A 26,379-nucleotide genomic window follows, 5' to 3' on the forward strand; every position below is an offset into this window, starting at 1 on the left:
ATGAACATTGGGGTGCATGTAACTTTTAGAATTAGTGTTTTCTTTTTCTTCAGATATACACCCAGGAGTGGAATTGCTGGGTCACATGGTAGTTCTATTTTTAGTTTTTTGAGAAACCTCCGTACTGTTTTCCACAGTGGCTGCACCAATTTACATTCCTACCAACAGAGTCCACTTTTCTATTAACAAAAACCCAAGTCTTTGGATAGATATCAAAATGCTGTTTACCCCATGATGCAGTAAAGAGTATCTGTGGGACATATTACTGAACTCATTATTGGTAATTATTCAGAATAGGAGCAATGTAATATGATAAGATAGCTTTTTGAAGGTTTTTTTTTAATAATGATATATTTAAGAAATAACAGGATAGAGTCTTATGGAGATAGAGAATATGATTGTCTCTAGTTGTAAAAACCCTGTGGTGGTTCTTTTCCTTGATGCAGCCTCACTCTTGTGGGGATTGTTCATGATTAAAGTGTTTTCATAACTCAAGGTTAAAAGATGGGAGGTCGGGGGAGGTGGCTGGACACAGGGACAGATTCTCCTGAAGTTATTGAACGGTATTATTTAACAGGGAAGGAAAGAAGCAATGGGGTGTAGGGCACGTGTAGGTGAAAGACACTTTTCAGTGTGTAATTGAAAGAACTATTAGCAAAAGTGAAGTGGAACGGGGATGGATCATACTTGCTCGACATGTTTGATCCCGCTGATAAGGAAGAAAGTGTTAGAGGTAGAAGAACACCCTGTATAAATGCCAGCAGTCGGCACAGTCCGCCCTGGGCAGCTCGAGTACTGTTTGAAATGAACTGCAAAGCAGTGGCCAGACAGGTAGATCTGGAAGCATGGGCATATCACTCACCGAGTTAAGCTCGTAATTACGAGAGCCTATATATTTATCTTCTTTGGGCAATATGGGGGCAGTGATATATGCAGAGGTGGTATTTATAAGCTAAGTTCATGATAACAATACAGTAAAATTGCTAATAAAATCTTTATTAGGTTTTTAAAGCCAGGCAGTAGCCTGCTTGTTTGAACAATATTCAATCTGTCAGATTTCATTGGAGCCAATGAATTTAAATAGCCCCTTGGCAAACGCTGCACTGAGATTTGAACCTGAATGCATGGTAGGGCTGAGGAACCCAGCTGGCCTCAGGACAGATGCACTCCTGGGAATGCCAGGCCGGTGCTGGAGCCAGGCTGGACACAGATCCTCCCTCTGACTGAAGACAGAAGAAAATGGGATTGTAGCGTGAAAAGCACTGGAGAGAGCACCTGTAAGAGATCAGGAAGGAGGGTCTGTTCCAACTTGCCCAGCAAGATCATGCTGCCCGTCAGGCAAGGGAAAACTACAACTCGAGCCTCTTTCTACCTTATTACTGATGGTTTTTAGAATATAAAATGAGGTAATAACTCATTGTCTCTTTCTAGAATGTGTTAAGAACAGTTACGTTAAATTTACATAATTAGGGCCTTTGAGGCTTAGTTTGTTTGCTCACTGACCATCAACTGGAATATTAAATAAAATCTTTATTTATGACCTCTTTCATCATCTGCCTAAGTAGCGGTTTTTGTAACCTCAATAACTTCGGGGCCTCAGAGTCTGTGCTTCTCTGGCGGCTGCAGGCCACTGGGCATCCCCAGGGCACACCTGACGTGCTCCTGAGCTTTAAAAGCTGTGTGCTTTGACTTCTAGGACAAGCCCCCCAGCTCTGTCTAGAGAGCGTATCCTGGATTTGATCACTTCTGTTTTTCTCTCTCCTGCTATGACCCCGGTCCCGCCCACTGCAGCCACTTCTAACTGGACTCGTGCTCCAGGGTTTCCTGAGTGTTCTTTCCAGGAGCTCACATCACCCCCCTGCATAAAACCCTCCAACATGGTTGTTTCCCATGCGTGCTTGGAATGAAGTCCACACAGCCTGTATGCCCTGCACCCTCCTTCATCCCCATCTCTCTCCCTGCCCCCTACCCCTCTACTCTCCAGCCACTCAGGTGTCTCCCTGTGCCATGGAACTTGGCAAGGTTGGCTGGTCGTAGGTCCAGCCCTCACACTGAGGTTTCTTCCACCAGAATACCCTTACTCCGGATCTTCCCGTGCTTCCTCCTTTTCATCATTCAGATCTTAATGCCACTCCCCAGGAGGCATTTCCTCACCACCTATCCCCATCATTCTCAAGCTTGGCTGGGTGGGAAGTTAAAAAAAACAACAACAAAAAAAAACAGATGATTGCTCTGACTCCTCCTCATACCCGTTAAATAGGCTCACTGGGGCTAAGAAGCACTATCTTATTTATTTATTTTTTTCCTGTACGTGGGCCTCTCACTGTTGTGGCCTCTCCCGTTGCGGAGCACAGGCTCCGGACGCTCAGGCTCAGCGGCCACGGCTCACGGGCCCAGCCTCTCCGCGGCACGTGGGATCTTCCCGGACCAGGGCACGAACCCGTGTCCCCTGCATCGGCAGGCGGACTCTCAACCACTGCGCCACCAGGAAAGCCCGAAGCACTATCTTAATGTATTTCTCAGTTTTGTCCTCTACACAGCAGTTATCTGATCTAGAACCATTTCATCTTTATGTAGGTATGTTATGTTTGAGCTCATTGCCTGCCTTCTCCACTGGAATGGAACTCCTTGAGAACATGGATTCTGTCAATCTTATTCATTTTCATAGTACCCTTAGTGCCTAGGGCATTGCCTGGCACATGATAAGTGTGGGGTACGTATATGTTTGGGGGCCTGAACAATGTATATTTCCAGGGCATTTGGGAGGGAGATAAAAGAACTGGAAAACCCCCAAAGCTATTAAAGATGTTAAAGTCATGGAGGCCAAAACTGTTTTGATAAACTGGCCATCACAGGAGAGCCCAGTTCTGTTTTTTTTGCTTTTTTTTTTTTTTTTGCGGTATGTGGGCCTCTCACTGCTGTGGCCTCTCCCGTTGTGGAGCACAGGCTCCGGACGCACAGGCTCAGCGGCCATGGCTCACGGGCCCAGCCGCTTCGCGGCATGTGGGATCTTCCCGGACTGGGGCACGAACCCATGTCCCCTGCATCGGCAGGCGGACTCTCAACCACTGCGCGCTACCAGGGAAGCCCTGTTTTGGTTTTTTTGTTTTTTTCTCTTGACATTCACAGATACTTGAACCTGGGTGGTCTGGTGGTTGGAACCCAGTTTTTGGAGCTGGATTTTACTTTTATCTCTGCCATTAATCCTGCACAGTTGTTTGGCTTCTGTTGTAACACACGCAAGAAGGTTATAAGGAGAAGTTATTTTTGTGAAGCACTCTTATGGTTAGGAACCTTAAGGAAAAGTGGTAATTGGATTTTGATATGCTGCATTGTCTATTACCAAACTTCCTAAAGTCTAAACAGATCAGCTCCTTACGTGCAGTTGCTTAAATTTTAATAGCCACGGAGTTGGCCTGGAGATAGGAGCCAGGCGGGAGATGAGAGGGACCACACAGGGTACAAGCCATTGCTGAGCGAGAGTAAGCAACAGCAGGGAGGAAGAGAACTGGAGCTTATCCACCTTGGATGGCCAGAGTTAGTGTGAGTCTTTCGATTGTTTGCTTCTTTTTACAGCTCTCCCCACCCCCACCCATTTTATTCAGTCCCTCTGCCACTACCCAAATTTAGGTGCTTGCTGTTTTGTTTCATAGAAATTTTTATTCTCTTCCTTACTACACAAATAATTCAATATGTGTGTTATTGAAAAGATTAGAAAATATGGACAAGCAAAAAGAAAAAACCTTAAATTTCTAATATTTTAACTACCTGGAGATACACCCATGACTAACACTTTGGTGTTCATCCTTCAAACTCCTTTTGTGTGTGTATAAGATACCATTTTTGTCTGTTTTTAACAAAATGGGCTTGTTTTCTACATACATTTGTGTAACCGATTTTGTACTTAATAACATGAATTTGTTTGTTGCAGTTTGTAGTGGTTGGACAGTTCTCAGTGTATGAATGGTCCTTTATTTAATCAGTCATGAATTGTTGCATATTGAGGTTGTTTTCACTTTTTTCACTGTTATCAACAATGCTGCTTGAACCTTCCTGTAGATAAAAGTTTGCACACATTGGGCTTCCCTGGTGGCGCAGTGGTTGAGAGTCCGCCTGCTGACGCAGGGGACACGAGTTCGTGCCCTGGTCCGGGAAGATCGCACGTACCGCGGAGCGGCTGGGCCCGTGAGCTATGGCCGCTGAGCCCGCACGTCCGGAGGCTGTGCTCCGCGACAGGAGAGGCCACAACAGTGAGAGACCTGCGTACCCCCCCCTCCAAAAAAGTTTGCACACATTAATTGATTATGTTTTAGGGTAAATTCCTGGAAGAGCGATTGTGGTGTCAAGGAGTGTGGGCATTATCAAGACTCTTGCTGTATTGTTGGATTGTCCTCCGGAGAGTGTAGTGCCATAAACTTCTATCCTCTTGTCGTAAGGAGCCTTTCTTTCTCCTTCAGATCTTCATGATTCTTCCCTGGATTCAACCAACAATCTACCCAACTCCAGGCTCTTTGCCCTCCAGTTCATTTAACTCTCCTCTGCCAGATTTAAGGGTCTGAAGCACAAATTCATCATGTCACTAAAAGTTCCAGATTTTATCTGCCATTATGAACTCCATACCTTCCTTTGTGCTTGCCCTCCCTCCAGCACACTTGCACTTCTTGTGGCTCTTCATCTCCAGCCTTCCTTCCTTGGTTCCTGGCTCACTGTTTACCCACCCAGACCTCCAGTTGTTTGGGGCAGAAATTGCACTTTTCATCTATGTGTTCCCAGCACTGGCCTGCACTCAGCACATAGAACAGGCACTGAATTGGAGTCTATGGCCTTTCCTTTCCCCACCTGCCATCTCTACTTGATCATCTCCCCTCTTTTACAAGACTGATGTTACATGACCACATGGTCACATCTTCCCTCTGATGTCATGTGTTCCTAATTTCACAGACTTTCTCCATCTCCTCCTTTTTCTCAATATAACAATAATCTTTCCCTCCTCTGAATTCGTAGAGTAATTTATCTCCAGTTCTCATATGTTACCTACCATTTTTTCTATAATATCATAATTTTGCATCTATGTTCTCTATTATAAGTCTTTCCAGGCTGAGAGCTATCCCTTGCAAAGTTGAGAAGGGGCGGGGAAGGAAGCCTACAGTTATGCTAATGTAAACAGCACTGGCATCATTTTGGTATGTATCCTTTTAGTATCTTCCTCTGTCTGTAGTAGCCATGTAATCTTCCATCATCCTAAGCATAATGTCCAGAGGCACTCCACTTTTAATCCTTTCCTCCTTGGTCAGTATATGACTGCAGTATGTAGTGCTGTAGCTGTTTACCGAGACTTTAAAGGACTTGTAACGTAGCTGCTGTTATAAATGGCTTTCAGAAGAACAATAGCTCTGGTGGTTTGGAGAACAAAAATGACTTGCTTAAAAAAATCTCTGCTCATGTCAGAACCATGAAATAGAGTAGTTGGAAACCTACTCTCCCCTTCTGTTTTTTTTTTCCACTGGTTTGTGCACTTTCTCATAGATGTACTTTTTTTTTTTAACATCTTTATTGGAGTATAATTGCTTTACAATGGTGTGTTAGTTTCTGCTTTATAGCAAAGTGAGTCAGCCATACATATACATATATCCCCATATCTCCTCCTTCTTGCATCTCCCTCCCACCCTCCCTATCCCACCCCTCTAGGTGGTCACAAAGCACCAAGCTGATCTCCCTGTGCTATGTGGCTGCTTCCCGCTAGCTATCTATTTTATATTTGGTAGTGTATGTATGTCCATGCCACTCTCTCACTTAGTCCCAGCCTACCCTTCCCCGTCCCCGTGTCCTCAAGTCCATTCTCTACATCTGCGTCTTTATTCCTGTCCTGCCCCTAGGTTCTTCAGAACCTTTTTTTTTTCAGATTCCATATATATGCATTAGCATATGGTATTTATTTTTCTGTTTCTGACTTACCTCACTCTGTATGACAGACTTTAGGTCCATCTACCTCACTACAAATAACTCAGTTTCGTTTCTTTTTATGGCCGAGTAATATTCCATTGTATGTATGTGCCACGTCTTCTTTATCCATTCATCTGTTGATGGACACTTAGGTTGCTTCCATGTCCTGGCTCTTGTAAATAGAGCTGCAGCGAACATTGTGGTGCTGTTTTTGAATTATGGTTTTCTCAGAGTATATGCCCAGTATTGGGATTGCTGGGTCGTATGGTAGTTCTATTTTTAGTGTTTTAAGGAACCTCCATACTGTTCTCCATAGTGGCTGTATCAATTTACATTCCCACCAACAGTGTGCAAGAGGGTTCCCTTTTCTCAACACCCTCTCCAGCATTTATTGTTTGTAAATTTTTAGATGATGGCCATTCTGACTGGTGTGAGAGGTTATCTCATTGTAGTTTTTCTTTGCATTTCTCTAATGATTAGTGATGTTGAGCATCCTTTCATGTGTTTATTGGCAATCTGTATGTCTTCTTTGGAGAAATGTCTGTTTAGGTCTTCTCGCCATTTTTGGATTGGGTTGTTTGTTTTTTTGATACTGAGCTGCATGAGCTGCTTGTAAGTTTTGGAGTTTAATCCTTTGTCAGATGCTTCATTTGCAAATATTTTCTCCCACTCTGAAGGTTGTCTTTTTGTCTTGTTTATGGTTTCCTTTGCTGTGCAAAAGCTTTTAAGTTTCATTAGGTCCCATGTGTTTATTTTTGTTTTTATTTCCATTTCTGTAGGAGGGGGTTCAAAAAGGATCTTGCTGTGATTTATGTCATAGAGTGTTCTGCCTATGTTTTCCTCTAAGAGTTTTATAGTGTCTGGCCTTACATTTAGGGCTTTAATACATTTTTTTTTTTTCCAGTATGCAGGCCTCTCACTGTTGTGGCCTCTCCCGTTGCAGAGCACAGGCTCCAGATGTGCAGGCTCAGCGGCCATGGCTCACGGGCCCAGCCGCTCCGCGGCATGTGGGATCTTCCCGGACTGGGGCATGAACCCATGTCCCCTGCATCAGCAGGCTGACTCTGAACCACTGTGCCACCAGGGAAGCCTTAGGTCTTTAATACATTTTGAGTTTATTTTTGTGTATGGTGTTAGGGAGTGTTCTAACTTCATCTTTTACATGTAGCTGTCCAGTTTTCCCAGCACCACTTATTGAAGAGGCCATCTTTTCTCCATTGTATATTCTTGCCTCCTTTATCAAAAATAAAGTGACCATATGTGCATGGGTTTATCTCTGGGCTTTCTATCCTGTTCCATTGATCTGTATTTCTGTTTTTGTGCCAGTATGTCCCCTAATCTTGAGTGGTGTAAGCCTGTGAAAATGTGACTTCTGTGTTTGCTTCCATGTCAGCTGACCCGTATCGCGCTATTAGTTGCTGCAGGTGAGCATTAGTGTCATATCGTGACTGTTCCTCTTAGATGCTAGTTGCAGAGCTCATCAGAGCTGTGTGATTTATTTTAGAGGGTATCTAACATTGTCAAACAAGTTTGGGAAGTTGAGGGCGGAAAAGGAACTAAGTGAGCTCACCAGCCAGGTCTGAACTTGATTAAGCTTGTATCCTTTTGTTAATACCCATAAAATCTGTAAAGCAAGACTGGAATACTGTTTACACAAAAAATATATATACATATATAAATGTTTTTAGATATCACGCTGTAAATGAATATAGTACTATATAATTATTCTGATAGCCTTCTAGTTAGATTACCTTGAAAATCCAAAATGATCTTGATGAACAGTAAAACATTATGATTTCATAGTTCATCTGTATACCTCCTACATAGATGTATAATACTTGTATCTAACAGGATTACCAAATTACATACCTTTTTGGTATCTGTAACATGCCTAAAATACCAGAGCATCCATTGGCCAGTTATGCTTTGGAAACCACACTGACATTGCCAGAGGAGGATCTGTTCGCCGATATAGATGGCCTTCAGGTTTCTCATACCATTTTGAGAGAAATGAGATCCTTTTTCTGGTATTTAAGCCTTTCTTTATTCAGATGATTAAATTTAAGAAATGTCCTGTTTCTACATAACACACTGTGTGATTCGTCTTAACTCACCCACCATCTATGCAGAGATAATTTATCGAATGTGATTGTTTTTTGCCTTGACAAACTGCCAGCAAGTTCAGCTGATGAGTGTGTGGCTGTATGGTTGTTGGTGCTGCTCTGAGGAGGTCCTGGGGTGTGAGGAGTGGTGGCGAGAAGAAAGCAGCCAATCAGAAACACATTTCTCCTCTGTGCTGCTGCTTCAGTGGTCTGGAGCTGGGCGAGCGTGCATCCCTAAGTGAAATGCTTCTGGGCAGTATCATTCAGAGCTTTAAGTAGCCTTTGTTTAAAAACTCCTAGTTCTGTGTTCCCAGTCTTGGCCTATGTATTAATATTAGTTTGCTAGGGCTGTCATAACAAAGCACCACAAACTAGGTGGCTTAAAGAAAAAAAAAAGAAAAGAATTTTATTGTCTCACAGTCCCAGAGGCTGAGACCAAGGTGTTAGCAAGGTTGCTTCCTTCTGAGGGCCTGTTCCATGCTTCTTCCCTAGCTTCATTTGGGTGGTTTGCTGGCAATCTTTGGCATTCCTGGGTTTGTAGAAGCATCACCCTGATCTCTGCCTTCATCTTCATGTGGCGCTCTCCCTGTGTGCACATCTGGGTCCAGATTTCCCCTTTTCATAAGGACTGTAGTCATTTTGGATTGGGTGCCCACCCTACTCCAGTAGGATCTCATCTTAACCAATTACATTTGCAACGATTGCATTCTGAGGTTAGGACTTCAACGTGGATTTTTGGGGGGACATAGTTCAACCCATATTCACCTTTCTCCCGAGGTCCACACTAGTCCTTTTGGTTTTCTGCTGGATGCCATACTTCACTGTTCCATGGGTATCTCCAGTTTAACACGGTTAGAATTGGTCTTACTCTCTCACAATTCCCTTATTTTTCCTTTTTTATTTTTTATCTTTGGTGGTGGTGTCATCATCCCACTCAATTATCTAAGTTGTATTTCTCCACTTTTCCCCTTTCTCCAATGCTAGTGCTCCAGCTCTGGTTTAGACCCGTGCTGTCTCTAGCTGTCAGGCTGTCTCCCCGCATCTCATCTTTCCTCTGTTAAATTCATCTTCCACAGCAGTTCCTTTTCTAAAATAAACATATGAACCTGGTATTTATTAACCCTAAAAACCTCCAGTGACTTCTCGCTGCCTGCAAAAAAAAAAAGGTCAGGATGCTGTAACTGGCCTTTAAAGGCCTTTACAGGTGGCTGGCATGATAGCTCAACCACTCTTTTACTCGGCAGGACCATTAGATGCAGGGTCAGTAACACCTTTGTCCTTCTATAAATACAGCACACCCCTCTGTACTTAGTTCTTTCCTCGGTGTGGATCGTCCTCCCCCTACCCTTCTCTCTTTTCTCCTCTCTCCATCCTCCCATACCGATTGGAATTCTGTCTCAGTCAAATGGGACCCAGGACACTTGGTTTTCAGGCCAAAATGCCAGAAGCCAATTGTTTCACTGTGCACAAGCCATAACTTCTAATAGTTTTCTCAAAAGTAAAATGAGGAGGTGGAAGGAGATGATCTCTAAGATCTTTTCAGCTTTAAAATTTGTTCTTTAAATGCCACAGATTCGTGGAGCATTCCTTAATTTCCTTAGATTTATTCCTTAATTTATTATTTATTTATTTATTCCTTAAGGCAGAATAAATCACTTCTCCTCTGTGCCCCTTGATGCTTTATTTCTTCTTTTACTTTTGATACTCAGCTTGCGTTCTGGCGGGGTTATATGCACATGACTACCTCTCCTTCCCCCAGCAGGCTGTCAGCTCCTTGAGGCCAGCCGGGAAGCTTCCACTCATATGTGTTTCCCTTGCCATCCCCACCTGCCCCTGGTCCTGCTCACACACACAAGATTCTCAGTGAGACAGACTCTATAGTCGAGGAGAAAATGTCCTGGGCAAGTGTTCTTCTGTAATACGTGCCGTTCCTGAATGTTCCCCTGCGTTCGGAAGGATGTGTTTTTGGATGGTGAATGACATAGAGACCATGTAATGAACACACCAGAGTTTTCCTTTCTTTGTGGCATTCTTATAATCAGGTGGCATTCTGGGAAATAGCTAAGTTAATGTTGTAGCACTTACTTTGTATAAAAATGTGTTCTCTCTATAAGATTTTAGAAGTAATTAAGTGTTCTGTGAAACATGGGAAAGCACTTCTGTTTTCTTTCTCCTTCTATATCCTAGAGACTTGGACTATCCCAATGTATCATTGAAATATTTGTACATTTAAAATACAAAATAGTGGCAAAGAACTTAGTTCTAAGACAGCCTTTGTGGATTTATTTACTTCTTGGAAGTCAAAGCATCTGTGGCCTGTTCTGCACCTCCTAATGGATAGATGTGATCATATCATGACCCTGCTCAGAAACTTGCATCTCTGAACGTCTGATCTCATTTCACAGTGTTCTCTTATGTACTTTTCTGTCCAGATAAAATTAGTTCCTCACATTTTCCTTGCACACTCCGTAGCTTTCTTGCACCTGCCTTTCTGCAGGCATTTCCCCTGCCTAAGGTGACCCCCTTTCTATGCCCATTACTGCATACCTGAATTTCACTAATTTTTCGAGACCCAACTCACATTCCATCTCTGCCACAAAGCTTTCTTTGGTTTCCTACCAAAATTCTGTTATCATCATCTTGGTTCCTGTCTTATGGTTTGTCTTTCCTGTATAGTATTCTAGACTAGTGTTATCTGTCTTACCAGACTGAAAGTGCCTTGGGGTCATATTTCATGGCCAGTTTATCTGTATTCTATCCCCCGCCCCAGTATCATCCTTTAGTTCAATCCTCATGTGGTCAGTGGATATCAGTAATGAATGAATCTTTGTGAACCATTTTTACATGGTATAGGAAGGTATTAATGAATGACTGAGCTGGTCTATTTTGTTGTTAACAACCATATAGTAATCTAAAGTGTCTAAGCTTTATTTTTAGAATTAATGTCATCATATCTTCAAATCTGTTGTGTCTTTTAGATTCTGTGTGTTGTTATTTCAGTCCACTCTATGTAAAAGGAAATGCTAAGTGTTTATATGTGTTTTTAGGTGAGAATTTTATTTTTTGACAGTGACGTTTTATTTTTTTCCCTTAGTGTATATTTGTGTATGTTTTTATCTTCCACAAGCTACTGACTTCATGCTTTGTACTTGTTTTGTGTTGCAGATTAATATCCTTTCAAGAATTTGTGGCATTTGAATCTGTCCTGTGTGCCCCAGATGCTTTGTTCGTGGTGGCCTTCCAGCTGTTTGACAAAGCTGGCAAAGGAGAAGTTACTTTTGGTAAGGGGCGTGAGTGTGTGCACACCTAAGGAAGTGCAGACCTGTGTGAGCGGTTTGGTTTTTTTTCCCAAGAATGAAGTGTATGGAAATGGTTTTAAGAAGTTAGCCTATCCCTTTTAACAAAGATATCTCGGTGTTTTGAGGCTCCAGTTCTTGAAAAAAAAGTCTCCCTTCGTGAAAACTTAAGTTTCTGGCTTAGTAGTTTTGATGCTCTGCTTTAGTTGTAAGGTGAGGGAGGATGGAGCACAACTGAGTCGCAGGGTCATAGAAGGTGAGAGGCAGACAGGACTTGACCGTCCACTTCTTTCCCTTCACAGTCAGTAGTGCTTTCCATGGTTAGAATGAAGACATTAATAAAGTGCCTAAGAGCAGAAGGGATTCATGTTCCCAGTACCTTGTGCCCTTACCTTGTCCTCATGGAGTAGCTTGAGTCCAGAGGCAGCGTGCGAGATGGTAATTTGGAGCGGTACGTGGGGAACCCTGTTCTTCTCAATAACACGTTCCCCTCTGGCTGGGCTGGCCGTGTCTGCTGTGCTGCCCCTGCCTTTATTTGGGGACGCAGCACCATCTTCATGGGGCTCAGCTGCCAAGCTGCAGAAAACCCTGAAGTCTCTTAAGCATTAGGAGAAAGGGAAAACCAGGACGTGGTGGGGCAGTGGTACGTTCTTGTTTAAAAATAAACTGGTTACTGAAAATACATTGGACAGAAGACACCACGTTTCCCTCGGACTGTGCCGTGTCCAGCGTATGTCATCTGTGCATGTGAACCTGGTGTAGAAAGCATTGCCGTGGAGAATTTTGGAGCCCTTTTGGGGCACACAGATTGTGCATTCAGGGGAAATGGGTAATGCACCCATTTTAACTGTCTTTGTTCCTTGTCTCTAATTTATTCAGACTTCTTGGTCTTGTCTTACTTGTACGTCGTGAGGAATGTACAGATGGGGGAAATACAGATGGTGTAATAGAGCACCATCTGTTCTGGATGGTTCTGGAATTGGAGAGACTTAGCTCCTCCCAGCTCTGCCACTTTTGTCTCTGAGTCAAGTTAATTATCCTTTCAGGTCTTTATTTTCCTTATCAGAAATGAAGATAATAACTACATAAAGTATAGGTAAGGCAGCCTTCCCCTCCCCCACCCATTCCTCCACGTTCATTTGACATGACAGTTATTTAAGGCTAGATCAGCCAGGGCAGAGGCAAAAACACATATATTTACCTGGTTTTGTTTCATGTATTCTAGAAGCTCAGATGCTTTCCGTTAATACTTCATGAGGATTATTTGATATTTAAAAATCCCTAGAATAATTTTAGTTTTTTCCTCTCCCATCACCCAGTTCCTCTAGCCACAGCTTTTCAACGGAACACCAATAAAAATGTTCCCATTAAAATCTCCAAATAATAAATGAGCAGCTAGCTCGTGGTGGTGTTGATTTACCCCGTGGAAGTCAGTTTGATGAGAACGTTATGATGACGGGTAAAGCAGCAGAATGTGGGAGATGGGAGTCATCTGTGAATTGTAGAAAGAACGTGGCACGACAACTGTTTCTGCTTCTCACTAGCTGTTTATTGATGGACAAGTCATTTCCGATTTCTGAGCCTTATTTTCCTTATCTACAAAATCAGGGTAATAACCTACCTTCCAGGGCTATTGCACATAAACGGGCCATGTGGAAAACAAAGGCCTTTATAAAAATAATATTACTAAAAGAAATAATGTGAGAGAACAAAGGAGGATTTTCTTCTTTTTCTTCTTCTTTTTTTTTGTTCTTTGAGAGGCCCTTTATTTTAACTTGCAGTTTAACCACTGGTCAGGTAGCTGGGAATTTTTCTTACTATCTGTGCTGTGTTGAACAATGTCCCATCTCTGAAGACATACGACAGTGCGCAAGAAATCGGGGCTTCCAGGGGGCTACGATTCTGCTTCTGTCCTCGGCTGCATATGACTGTGGTGGAAGAGTGCATAGCCCATCTCTTGATACCCTGCCTTCTGCAGGTAATTTGTTCCAGAATCTGCCTGTCTCACAGAACACAAACAGGGTATGTCCTGTATCTATTTATGAGGAGCCAGTGGCATCCTCACCCTGTGGGTGTAATAAAATGTAGCCTGGGCTTTTCTGAGCTGTTAATCCCCATTTAGGATTAAACTGAAAGAACTATGCGTAGTACAAAGAAGATACTCAGATGACCATCAAATTGCAAAATGATAGCTGACTTAACATTTTTCATGAGGTCCGGTAGAGTCATTCAGTGGAGGTGGGTGCTGTGTACAACAGGCTTTGCGGTACGCGGGCCTCTCACTGTTGTGGCCTCTCCCGTTGCAGAGCACAGGCTCCCGACGCGCAGGCTCAGCGGCCATGGCTCACGGGCCCAGCCGCTCTGCGGCATGTGGGATGTTCCCTGACTGGGGCACGAACCCGTGTCCCCTGCATCGGCAGGCGGACTCTCAACCACTGCGCCACCAGGGAAGCCCCATTTCCAGTTTTGATTGCTACTAATATGCTTTGAACATTCTTTTATGTATTTTGGGGTGTGCATATGTGTAGGCATTTCTAGGAGTAGAATTGCTGGGTTGTAGAGAGCTTCCCTGGTGGCGCAGTGGTTAAGAATCCACCTGCCAGTGCAGGTGACATGGGTTCAAGCCCTGGTCCAGGAACATCCCACATGCTGCGGAGCAACTAAGCCCGTGTGCCACAACTACTGAGACTGTGCTCTAGAGCCCGCGAGCCACAACTGCTGAGCCAGTGTGCTGCAACTACTGAAGCCCGCATGCCTAGAGCCCGTGCTCTGCAACAAGAGAAGCCACTGCAATGAGAAGCCCGTGCACCGCAACAAAGAGTAGCCCCCACTCGCAGCAACTAGAGAAAGCCCACGCGCAGCAGTGAAGACCCAACACAGCCAAAAATAAATAAAATAAATTAAGAAAAAAAAAAAAAGAATTGCTGGGTCTTAGAAAATGTATATATTTAGCTTTCAGTAGATCTTACCAAACAATTTTCCGAAGTGGTTGTACCAGTTTACATTCATACTATCAGTGTATGAGAGTTCTAGTTATTCTACTTCCTTGCAAACACTTGCTGTTATCAGTTACTTTCATTTTAGTGATATCTCATGCTGTGGCTTTAATTTGCATTTTTCTCTTTACTTATGGGTTGTACAACTTTTAAAAAACTGTTTATTGGCCACTTGAGTATCCTTTTCACTATGTGTCTATTTTCTAGATACAAGGGCTTTGTGGGTTGTATATTTCCAGATGTTTTTACTCTGTGACTTGCACTTTTATTCCACTTCATGGAGTCCTGAGGAACATAAGTTCTTAATTTTAATGTAGTACAAATTACCAGCATTTTCTTTTATTGGTAGTGCTTTTTAAAAAAAAAAAATAATAAATTTATTTATTTATTATTTTATTTTTGGCTGCGTTGGGTCTTCGTTGCTTCGTGCGGGCTTTCTTTAGTTGCGGCAAATGGGGGCTACTCTTCGTTGAGGTGCGCGGGCTTCTCGTTGAGTTGGCTTCTCTTGTCGCAGAGCACGGGCTCTAGATCAGGGACAGCAAAGTTCTTCTTTAAAGTGCCAAATAGTAAATATTTTGGGCTTTGTGGGCCATAGGATCTCTGTCACAACTACTCAACTCTGCTGTTCCTATGGATGCATGTAGCTATGGTCCAGTAAAACTTAATTTGCAAAGACAGCTGGTGGCCAGTGGAACATAGTTTGCTGACCCTTCCACCAGAGTATTAACAGGAGCATACACAAGTTGATGATAAGACTAGGGATTAAGACACTTAGTAGAATGGGTAGGTTGTGGTGATATTTGGGTATTTGCAATGAGCTATGAAACAAAGAAGGTTCTTTTCTTTGTGTCTAATATGGTTTGGTTAGCTTCATTGAGAAAGTGACTTTTGAACACAAATTTGAAAGAAGTAAGGCAATTGATCTTATAGAATAAGGAAAAAGGAGGGGAAGAGACTGTCCCAGGTGAAAGGAATGGCCTTTGCCCAGGTTGGAAGGCTGGAGTGTTCTTGACACATTTGAGGAAGAGCAAGGAGGACTTATGTGAATTGAGTGAGACGGGGGGTCCTGGTAGGAGAGGAACTCAGAGAAGTAATGGATCTAATCAAGGAAGGCCCTGTAGGCCAAGGTTAGGACTTGACTTTGATGGTTAGTGAACTGGGAAACCATTGCAGGGGGTTTGTTTGTTTGTTTCTTTGTTTAGCAAGAGAGTGTCATGATCTGGTTTATATTTTAACAGCATCATTCTGGCTGTTGGTTGAGAATAAACTATAGAAGGGCAAGAGCAGGAAGAGAGAGAACAGTTAGGAAGCTATTGCAATAATTCAAATGAGGCATCATGGTGGCTTGGGCAGGAGTGAGGTTAGGGATATATTGAAGAGAGAATCAATAGGGTTCTCTGATAGGTTGGACGTGGCCTGTGGAAGAGAGAAGAGGCAAGAAAGATTCTAAACTCTTTGGCCAGATCAACTGGAAGGGTGGAGTTATCAGCTGATAACCTGGAGGACTGCAGGCTTGGGGATGGTGGGGGAAAGAACAGGAGCTCACTTTTGGATATGTTAGTTTGATGCCTTTGGATATTTAAGTGAAGATGTCAAGTAGGCACTTAGATATCTGAGTGTGGAATTTGGGAGATAGAAATTTGGTAGTTATCAGCAAATAGATAGTGTTTGAAGCCATTTAACTGGATGAGTGAGTTAGAAGAATAAGTAAAGATAGGGGTGTCTATTGAATGCTTACTATGTTGTAGGACTGGAGATACAGCAGTGGCAAGACTAAAAAATCCTGATCAGATATTTTAGGGAGAGAGACAGTAAACAAATAGAACATGACATCATACTTTATATTCTCTATCTACAAGGTAAAGCAGGCTAGGTAGAGAGGAGGGATAGAAGCTATCCAAGCAGACCTGGAGGAGTCTGTGCACCAAGGTGACGTGATACGGGCTGTGTATTGCAGGAAGAGATGGAGCTACAGGGTCTGGAGATGATGGTCACTTGAGAGGTGCTTCGACAGTCTAGGCAGGGGTAATGCAGGCCTGGACCGGACCCCACCAGGGCCGTTCCAGAGGATGAATCCTCTGACTTGGCTCCTGACTGACTGTGGTAAAAAGGAGATCAAAGGAAAGAGGGACCCAGTAGTAGCTACTGAGTTTGTTCTGTTCCAGTGACATGTGGTTTTACGTGATCTCTCGAGAGAAGGGATATAGCTGTCATTTTAATCTTGAAGTTTATTGATCACTTACTATGAACTCGCCCTGAGCTAAGTGCTTTATATGTAATTGATTATTTAACCCTCAGAACCTAGGAGGTCTGTACTATTATAATTCTCATTTTTCTGATGAGGAAATGGCCTTGGGGAGGTTAAGTAACTTGTCTGTGGTCCTGGAGTTGCCTGTGGTGGAGCCAAGGTAGCAGCCAGAGGACGGCCAAGCGTTACTCACTGTGCCACACTGCCTCCCTCTGGTGATGGCTGTGCTCTGTGAGGACGGCCTGCCTTTATAATCTAGATAGGTGCCGATTTATCCTTTGTGGTTTCAGTCTTTATCAGACATTAGAGGGATTTAATAATTTTTCATGAAGAAGTAGAGAACAATACACGAATGAATTAAGATTTTGTTTATATGACCATACTGGAAAGTAATTATAAGGAAGAATGTACCTGGATTAGAGTTCTCAGTACATGTAGAAAGTTGCCTCGGTTACAGAGACGTCCAAGGAATTTGTTGAAATGCACTTGTTGTGAGCTTTACCCAGGAGGCTTTATCTTTTGATGTGAGCAGAATTTTGAGTGGAGGGGGAATTACAGAGTGGTGGGAGGGGAAGGAGAGTTGGCCTTTGTGCAGATTGAGGATAGTAGAGGAGACCCTTGATTGAAATGTGGGTGCTGGGAGCCAGGGCCCCATGTGATGGTGCACCCACCACAGCCCTCTAAGCAGGAGTTTTAATTTGATAGGAGAGGCAATTGGGAGTCCTGCAGGGTTGTTGAGAGGACAGGGACAGGATCCGAATGATGCTTGGAAAAGGTGGGTTTTGTTACATTGGTTGGAGTGGGGCAAAGCCGGAGGCAGACGTGTCTGTGATCCTTGTGTAAGCTTCCCATACCGCTGTGAAACAGGCAAGTGGATGATCACTCCCATTTTGTGAGTGGAAGAACTGAAAGTCAGGGTTCGAAAGGACTTACCTGCCCTCTGAGCAAGTTGGTACAGGGTGGTTTTCCAACACTTTCATTTTCCCAAGTTTCTTATTTGTTGATGCTGGGAAAGCAAAGCATTATTGTTAGGAATTTTAAGAAAGAGAGAGAGAGAGAGAGTGTGTGTGTGTGTGTATTTAGTGAAACTGTTAATCTGATATATTTAGTGCACCCACCAGTGATTGGTTTTTTCATGATGCTAATCTAACATTAACTATTCCTATTTATGAATATTTCTTCAGTAGTTGTATCTGCAATAGATGCCAGTAATAGCCTAACTCAATAGTAGTGGAGGACCTGAATCTTACCTTTGTCTAGTGTAAGTCACAATTGACCTTCTGAAAATTCAGAGTATATTGTATACCAGAATACTTCCTCAAGTTGAAATGTAAAATTTTTATTTGCTTAATGCCATCACATGTTTTTCTTTTCCTTTGACTTGTCTTTTTCATTACTCTTGAACAAAATTTCATGAAATGTTTATATGCAGTTGTAAAGCTTGCATTCTTAGTATGTGAACATAAGCACCCAGTTTCAGTATCATGGTGGTGGCGGTGGCGGTGGCGGTGGTGGCGGTGGCGGCGGCGGCGGCGGCGGCGGTGGTGTGGTGTGTGTGTGTGTCCGCCTGCAATTTTTCATTGAACTTTAGCAACAGGGATTCTCAACTCTCTGGTTCTGGATACGTGTTAGGAAGTCCATGAATGGCCACAGTTGTTAGTTGTGTTTTGTCTAAATGAGCATTTGCCTTTAGCAAGTCTGAAAGGAGTCCTGCCAAAGGATAGGAACTGCTTTTTAAAGAGGGACAGCTGAATGAGTAGACATATATCTTATTTAAGACTTTTCCAGCATTGCTGTTTAAAAACTTCAATTGTAAAATAATCTTTGCCCTGAGCTACACTGGGAGACTTGGCTGCCTTGCTGCTTCAGCTCTGTCAGTTGGCCTGGAATCCAAAAGAAACTAGCACAGTATTGATTTTGTATTATAAGCTGCTGTGGCCTCTTGTCCTTTAATCTTAACTATTGAGTGATATTGTGAGTTTGGGTACTTTAAAGTGGTGTCTCCTGTTAACGTTGTGTGAGAGAGGATTCTCCTATTAGACAGTCATAAGGCCCCAAAGTTTTAATCTACGAAGGCTCTGAGAAGTCCTGCAGAAAAAGTAAATTAACTTTGTCAAGCTATTTGAACAGAACCTACCTTTCTTTTTGTATGTGAGACGTAAACAGAATCCACAGAACTAATGAAGCGATTTCTAATGTCCTTCTCTAGTTAATTCTTTGACGTGTATGTTGGTGTTCGGAGGGGCCCTTCCTGGGTTCACAGTTGGATTTTGTGCAGGAACACCTGCTGTGATGAAAGTGAATTGGAATGCCCTGGGAAAACGGACAGGCTAGATGACACAAGGAACTATGTGGAAACAAACCGCTTCAGTCATTCTGATTCAAGTTGCAGAAAATGATGAGAGCTAGAAGTGCGCAGATCAGTTTTGAAGGTAGACACTCAAATTTAATAATAAATGTAAAAAACTAGAGGAATGCAGGTACTGGAGTAGAAGAGGACAGAACTTTAGCCATAGTTTTTTCAAGCTCACTGCAAAGAAGGTCACTTATTAATACCTTTGCAAAGACACTGGGAAAATGAAACATTCAAAATGATAACTGAGGGGAAAATGGTTCTGAGAGTCCGAATGACCAATTATTTGAGCAAAGTTCTTTGTTAATATTCATTCTGATTTTGATGTTTCACAAAAACAAGTTATTTTGGCGAGAGGACGTTATTGCCCGATAGTAGATTTTATTCCATATTTTGGGGGGACCCACGTATATTTTCTTAAGACACATTCCAATAGAGAATGAGAATATTGAATAAGAGCAGTGTGAGTTTTGAGAGGAAATAACCTCAAGATTGATGAGGACTGTGGCGTGCCCAGGGACCGAGTGTCTTGTATGAGATCCTAGAGACTGTGCAGAAGCTGTTCCAGTTCATTGGGTCAAAAATCTACTACTTACGAAAAGCTAAATACGGATTTGCACGATTGACCATAATGGCTTCAATTTTGAAAGATAGTGGTATCAGAGAGCACTTCCAGTTGGTGGGATAATTTGAGAATCATCTATGCTCAAATGGCTAAAATATTGTACTTTTTGCTACTTCATCACCCCATTTTAAAAATAGGGAGCGGGGAAAAAAGGCCTGTTGAGAAGGTGGAGGAATGTCAATTGGAGAGAAAATCACAATAACCATGTGAAGCCTCTCCTTAGTGAATTACCCTGAAGGTTAAGCGTTCTTTAGAAGACTGTCGGTATGGAGAGGTCGAATCAGGGGATGTCTGCCCCTGTGTGTGTGTGTGTGTGTGTGTGTGTGTGTGTGTGTGTGTAAGATGAGAAGAGAACTTGTGAATAGGAAAGAAGGTGTGGAGAACAGAAAGCTAACAGTAAATCCTAAAACTTGGAGCACTGGGAAAATTTGACTATTTTAAACTGTACTGCTCACTTAAAAATAGTAAAATTATACCATTATTCTTTCAGTATAAGAGGAGATAAAAATATAGTTTTTCTAAATTGGAAAATTTGCTGTAATCTTGCTGCTAATGACTGATTTCTTCCAACAGTTGCAAGGCTGTTTTTGCTCTGATAGGTTGATAAAGGAAACAAAATCAAGAATGTATTGGAAGTTCTCAGAGAAAATTACAGTTTAGGTATATGTTGGGGGTGGATAGTTAGACATTTTAATTGAAATAAAACAGTTTTATACTAATAAGGGATCACTGTGGGTGTACATTTGTAGTACATTTGCTCTTGAGCGTTTAAGTAGGGTTAAATGTATGTTAATGCTTTTGCAAGAAAATTATTTTTGATAACATCCGTCTAAGGAAACTAGCTTAGGAAATTGGTGTTTTAAACAATAGAGATATTATACTTGCATTTAGGGAATGAATTAGGATTCTTTGTACTGCTTTAAAAATTTCAAAGAGTTGGAGTCTTTTGGTGTGTTACTCTCTAGTGGTAAGGAAAGTTAACAATAAGTAACACAACAGACGATTAAAGCAAGCTTACACATCTGGACAGTGACCACAGTCTGCTGTATACCTCCAAACACCATCTTAACTGACCTAGTTTTTTTTTGTTTGTTTGTTTTTGTTTTTGTTTTTTTGCGGTACGCGGGCCTCTCACAACGGCCCCTCCCGTTGAGGAGCACAGGCTCCGGACGCGCAGGCTCAGCGGCCATGGCTCACGGGCCCAGCTGCTCCGCGGCATGTGGGATCTTCCCGGACCGGGGCACGAACCCGTGTCCCCTGCATCGGCAGGCGGACTCTCAACCACTGTGCCACCAGGGAAGCCCCTAACTGACCTACTTTTGATTTTATGAAAGACTGCTAATGATTTATTCTGTCCAATTGAAAATAACTTTTTTCTGGCAGATAGATTGAAAACATCTCAGTTGGCCTCTCTTGCTGTTTGATTTAGATAGTGCATGTGATAGAAGATTAATATCGAATGCTAAATAGCTGCCAGCCTTTAGCATTTTTCATTGTTAACCAGCATTCACTGTGATGAGTTACATAGTGAATTAATCTTGAGGATTTATAGATCCATTAGGCTTTAGAATAGGAAGGATTCTTATCAATAAGGCAGAGCACGAGTTCTCGTTGTAATAGCGTGGGGGGAGTTGTTCATGACAACTGCAGGCTCCCTGGCTCCATTGCAAATCTGCTGAATCAGAGTATTTGGGCGTGGGGCTTGGGAATGTGTTTTGAACAAGCTCTCCAAGGGAACGCATTTCACACTGCAGCTGAACAACGGCTGGTGTCATTTATGGCTTTATTTCATGGATGTGGAAACAGGCACAGAGAGGGGACGGTGACTGGTATCGTAGGAACCACAGCTTTGTCTTCCAGCACTACTAGATGGGTGATATTCTGTTCTAGAATGCCACATGACCTCATATCAGGGTAGTCCCATCCCTCTCTACGTACAGAACTGGAAGAGGTTTAAGTTAGCCCTAATTTCTACATGTACCAACACCACAGATGACTTCGAAATAACATTCAGCTCAGCTTGACTGTGTGTGTGTACGCAAGCGCTACGTCTGCCTGTGTGCTCATTTTTTGAAAGATACTTATCACCACTGTACCCGCATGTTCAGAATGATAGTAATAATAACACAAAGTTTACAGGGGCTTATAGAGATCTCAATTTAATGAGAAGAGCTGAGTGTGTGAAGTACTTATTCTGTACTTACTGTTTTAATGGCACCCATTTTCCCCCTAGAACTTCCTTGAGCAAGTCTGAATTGTAGCCAGAATACTTTTTTCCTCTTCAGACCCTTAACTGTGATTAATAGAAAAAGGCACTTGTCAAAAGGGTTTGAAATGGCAAACCTTGATATTGGCCCATGTGGCAGTAGAGATAGGTCTGTATCCACTTACTCCATTATGCTATTTAACTTCCGAATTCAACAATTTGTCTTGTGCTCCCTGCTTAAAAGACGATGGCCATATAAGCTGTTGTTAACCATATCAGCAGGGTGAAATATTATTTCCCTTCGAACGAAACCACAACTTTCTTTGAGCATTTAGCACACATTAGAAAAAGCACCCCAGTGAAGCTGCTGAGAAATAAAGGGCACTGTTCAGCAACTCTCCCTTTGCCTCTGAGAGGGATGGATTACTTTCGGGTTTAACTGAAACATCCTTTTTGTGTTTATTGTATTAATGAAATTTTTAGGATCCATGAGAGAGAGATTGTGGTTCAGTGTTTGAAATAATGTAGCTTGATGAACCTTTTTTATTTTAATGGGAAACTTGTTTTCCTTGATTTGCAGCTTCAAAGAGAGAATCTTTTGGAAATTAAAGTGCATTAATTTAGTTATTCTGTATGGAAACAAAAACATAGAAAGTAAAAATTTGCATAAGTGAAGACCTTGATGATTTCAGATTATAGTGTGGTAGAGGTTAAGGAATAAGAGGCCATAGAATTTGTAAAAACAAATTCAGTCTAACCACTTAATGGCATGTGCAAGTAATTTGCCAATTAAATATTTCTAGTATCTGAAAGATCTTCAAAGTAAAGAGTGGTGGTTCTTAATCCTTCTTAATTTCATACTTTCAGAAACATAATGGGAAATTACTTAGTTTTTTTAATCACTTTTCATTTAAAATTTTAATATATGAGCTAAAAGAGGATGATTTTAAGTATTTGAGGGAAATTATTGCTTTTTGAGACATGTATAAACTATGATATTTCCAGTCACACTGTGCCTGATTTTTTTTTGTGTGTGTATCTTTTGTAAATATTTGGTGCCCTGATAACAATCTTCATTATAATTAAGACTTTAGATTTTGGAATTTTACCATTTTAATGGTCACCTACTATGTTTAGAACATTGTACTGGGCACACTTGGCTACAACCCTCGAGTTATTTTACTCCCATTTTACACATTGAGAGAATGGAGTCAGAGTAAGTAATTTGCCTAATATCACTCATTAGTAGGAAGCAGATTTGAGGGTTCCAGGTTTTTTTTTAAAACACAGCTTTATTTAGATATAATGCACCCATTTAAAGTGTATGATGCAATGTTTTTTCGTCTGTTCACATATTTGTGTAACCATCATCAGTTTTAGAATATTTTCATCACCCCAACAAGAAACCCCGTACCTTAGCAATCCTCACTCCCCACTCCCATTTTCCCCTAGCCCCTCCAGTACTAAGCAACCACTAATCTACTTTCTGTCTCTCTGGATTTGCCTATTCTGGACATTTCATATACATGGAATCATACAACATGTGGTGTTTCATGACTAGCTTCTTAGTATAATGTTTTCAAGGTTCATCCATGTTGTAGCATGTAATAGTACTGTATTCCTTTTATTGAGGATGTCACATTGGTATAGATATACCACATACTGTTTATCCATCCTTCAGTTAATGGATATTCTGGTTGTTTCCACTTTTTGGCTATTGTGAATAATGCTGCTATGAAATTTGTGTACAAGTTTTTATGTGAGCATATGTTTTCATTTCTCTTGGATATATACCTAGGAGTGGAATTGCTGGGTCACATGGTAACTATGTTTAACTTTTTGAAGAACTACCAAACTCTTCCAAAGTGACTGCACCATTTTTACATTCCCACAGCAGTATATGAGGGTTTCAGATTTTTTCACATCCTCACCAACACTTGTTACTTGTGGGGGTAAAGTGATTTCATTGTGATATCTCATTTGATTTGCATTTCCTTAAAGGCTAATGATTGGAACATCTTGTCATGTGCTTATTGGCCATTTTGTCTTTGGAAAAATGTCTGTTCAAATCCTTTGCCCATTTTAAAAATTAGAGGAATTGTCTTTTTATTATTGAGTTGCAAGAATTCTTTATATATTCTAGAGTTCTTTATCAGATATGTGATTCGCAAAACTTTTCTCCCATTCTGTAGTCTGTCTTTTCACTTTGTCGATGGTATCCTTTGGAGTACAAAAGTTTTCAATTTTGAAGATGTCCAATTTATATATTATTGTCCTTGGTTGCTTGTGTTTTGGGGTTGTTGGTTTTTTTTTTTTTGGCGGTATGCGGGCCTCTCACTGTTGTGGCCTCTCCCGTTGCGGAGCACAGGCTCCGGACGCGCAGGCTCAGCGGCCATGGCTCAGGGGCCCAGCTGCTCCATGGCATGTGGGATCTTCCCGGACCGGGACACGAACCCGTGTCCCCTGCATCAGCAGGCGGACTCTCAACCACTGTGCCACCAGGGAAGCCGTGCTTGTGTTTTTGATACTATATCTAAGAAACTATTTTCCAATCCAGAGTCGTAAAGATTTATGCCTACGTTTTCCTTTAAAAGCTTCACAGTTTTAGCTCTTATACTTAGATCTTTGCTCCATTTTTGAGTTAGTTTTTGTATATGGTGTGAGGTAAGGTCCCACCTTACTTCTTTTGCATGGTTGTCCCAGCACCACTTGTTGAAAAGACTAATCTTTCCCTATTGAATTGTCACCCTTGTTGAAAATTAACTGACCATAAATGTAAGGGTTTATTTCTTGACTCTCAGTTCTATTCCATTTGTCTTATATGTCTATCTTTATGCCCATACCACACAGTCTTGATTACTGTAGCTTTGAGGTAAATTTGAAATACAACTTTGTTCTTTTTTCTCGAGATTGGTTTGGTTATTCTGGGTCCCTAGAATTTCCATATGAATTTTAACATCTGCTTGTCAATTTCTGCAAAGACACCAGCTGGAATTTTGTTAAGGATTACACTGAATCTGTGTATCACTTTGGGGAGTATTACCATCTTAACAGTATCAAGACCTCCCATCTATGAACATGGAATGTCTTTGCATTTATTTAGATTTTCTTTAATTTCTTTCAACAGTGTTTTATAGTTTTTAGAGTACAGGTTTTGCATGTCTTTTGTTAAATTTTTTCCTAAGTATTTTATTCTTTTTGAGGCTATTGTAAATTGAATTGCTTTCTTAATTTCATTTTTGGGTTGCTTACTTCCAGTGTGTAGAGATACAGTTGATTTTTGTATATTGATCTTGTATCCTTCAACAGTGCTGGACTTAGTAGTTCTATTGGTTTTTAAGTGGATTCCTTAGGACCTTGAATACACAAGATCATGTCATCTATGACCCAGCTTTTAAAAATCACAACTCTTTCCACTACAACCATACTGTGTAGCCTGGGAAACTTATTGGGGGAAATCAGTTGACTTTTTGAGGTTATATTTAGGTAAGAAAGGATTACCACTTTGTAATTATCTTTTTATAATCTTAAAAAAAAAAGTGCAGCAGACTTTCAGGCTAAAAACATTTGTGGAGAAAGCAAAGTCCCCAAAAATAAACCCAAAGGCTCTTTGAGCTTATTTGGTGAAGTCTTGCTTTAAATACTATCACCATTATTTGGTGATATAATGGGAACTATAGACCTTCCAAACATAGTTTGTTTGGCACATATTGAAATAACAATGATTATACTTTGAGATAAGCACTCTAAGTTGTTTTTACTTTCAGGAGGAGTGGCTGAGCTAAGAAAACTATGATTTTAAATATCCAAAATATATATCTAGTGCTTCATTTATATTTCATTGCTAATTCAGTTTTGCTTCTTTGCCTACATGACCTCAACCTGGGGGTAAGATTTTAAGACCTTGTGTTTTAGACTAGGAGAGACCTTCTAATTTTTTTAAGTTAGTAATAAATCTGCTAAGTGATGCTTATTTGAAAGCCATCAGCAGGTGCGTTATGAATTATAGTTGTATTTATTTATTTATTAATTTATTTATTTCATGGAACCAAGGGACCAAAAAGCGTCCTCTCCAGGACTGCAAGTTAGGAAGTTAGGTTTGAAAATCTCAGGGAATGGTAAAGATTTAGTGATAGGATGACCCTAAGATGGACTCCTAGAGTCTTTTATGGTAAAGCTCATAGAATTTTCCATGAAAGTGAGAGTACAGAGCAGTTTTGAAAATCACTTTGGTTTTTAGTTTCTGATTTTCCAGCTATATGATGGAAGGAGTACTCTTACCTCTCATTGTCTCACCAAGGCATGGAGAAATCTTAAAACAATCAAATGTTAAGTGAGAAAGCTATTTGAGCCTCCTAAAAGGAAAAGAGAATATTAACCTGAGATGATATTACAGTGTCTTCCAAAGTGAGGGGGGAAATTCCAGAACCCGTTGTGACTATTGGGCTTAGAGCTGTTTGTTTTCATGAACGTACAGGAAAATGTTGAGGCCAAGCATTTCAGAAAATCAGTGCCCCAGAATGACTTCTTGTAGCAGGATGAAGTATTCAGACTTATGAATCTATAAAATATTTTCAGAGAAAAAATGTGAGTTTTCCAGAGTGACAAAA

The 26,379-nt window shown here is 41.4% G+C and overlaps 1 protein-coding gene across 1 annotated transcript in view; it reads left to right on the forward strand.

The window, feature by feature from the left end:
• Nucleotides 1–26,379, forward strand: part of SLC25A13 (solute carrier family 25 member 13) — a 214,097-nt gene that overhangs the window by 83,511 nt on the left and 104,207 nt on the right. Inside the window, 1 exon segment of the mRNA XM_082633147.1 lies at nt 11,211–11,326. Within this exon segment, the coding sequence (XP_082489273.1) occupies nt 11,211–11,326 (116 nt within the window).

Source organism: Mesoplodon mirus (assembly GCF_964341445.2).
Source record: "Mesoplodon mirus genome assembly, chromosome: 9".
In the NCBI taxonomy this organism is placed as follows: domain Eukaryota; kingdom Metazoa; phylum Chordata; class Mammalia; order Artiodactyla; family Ziphiidae; genus Mesoplodon; species Mesoplodon mirus.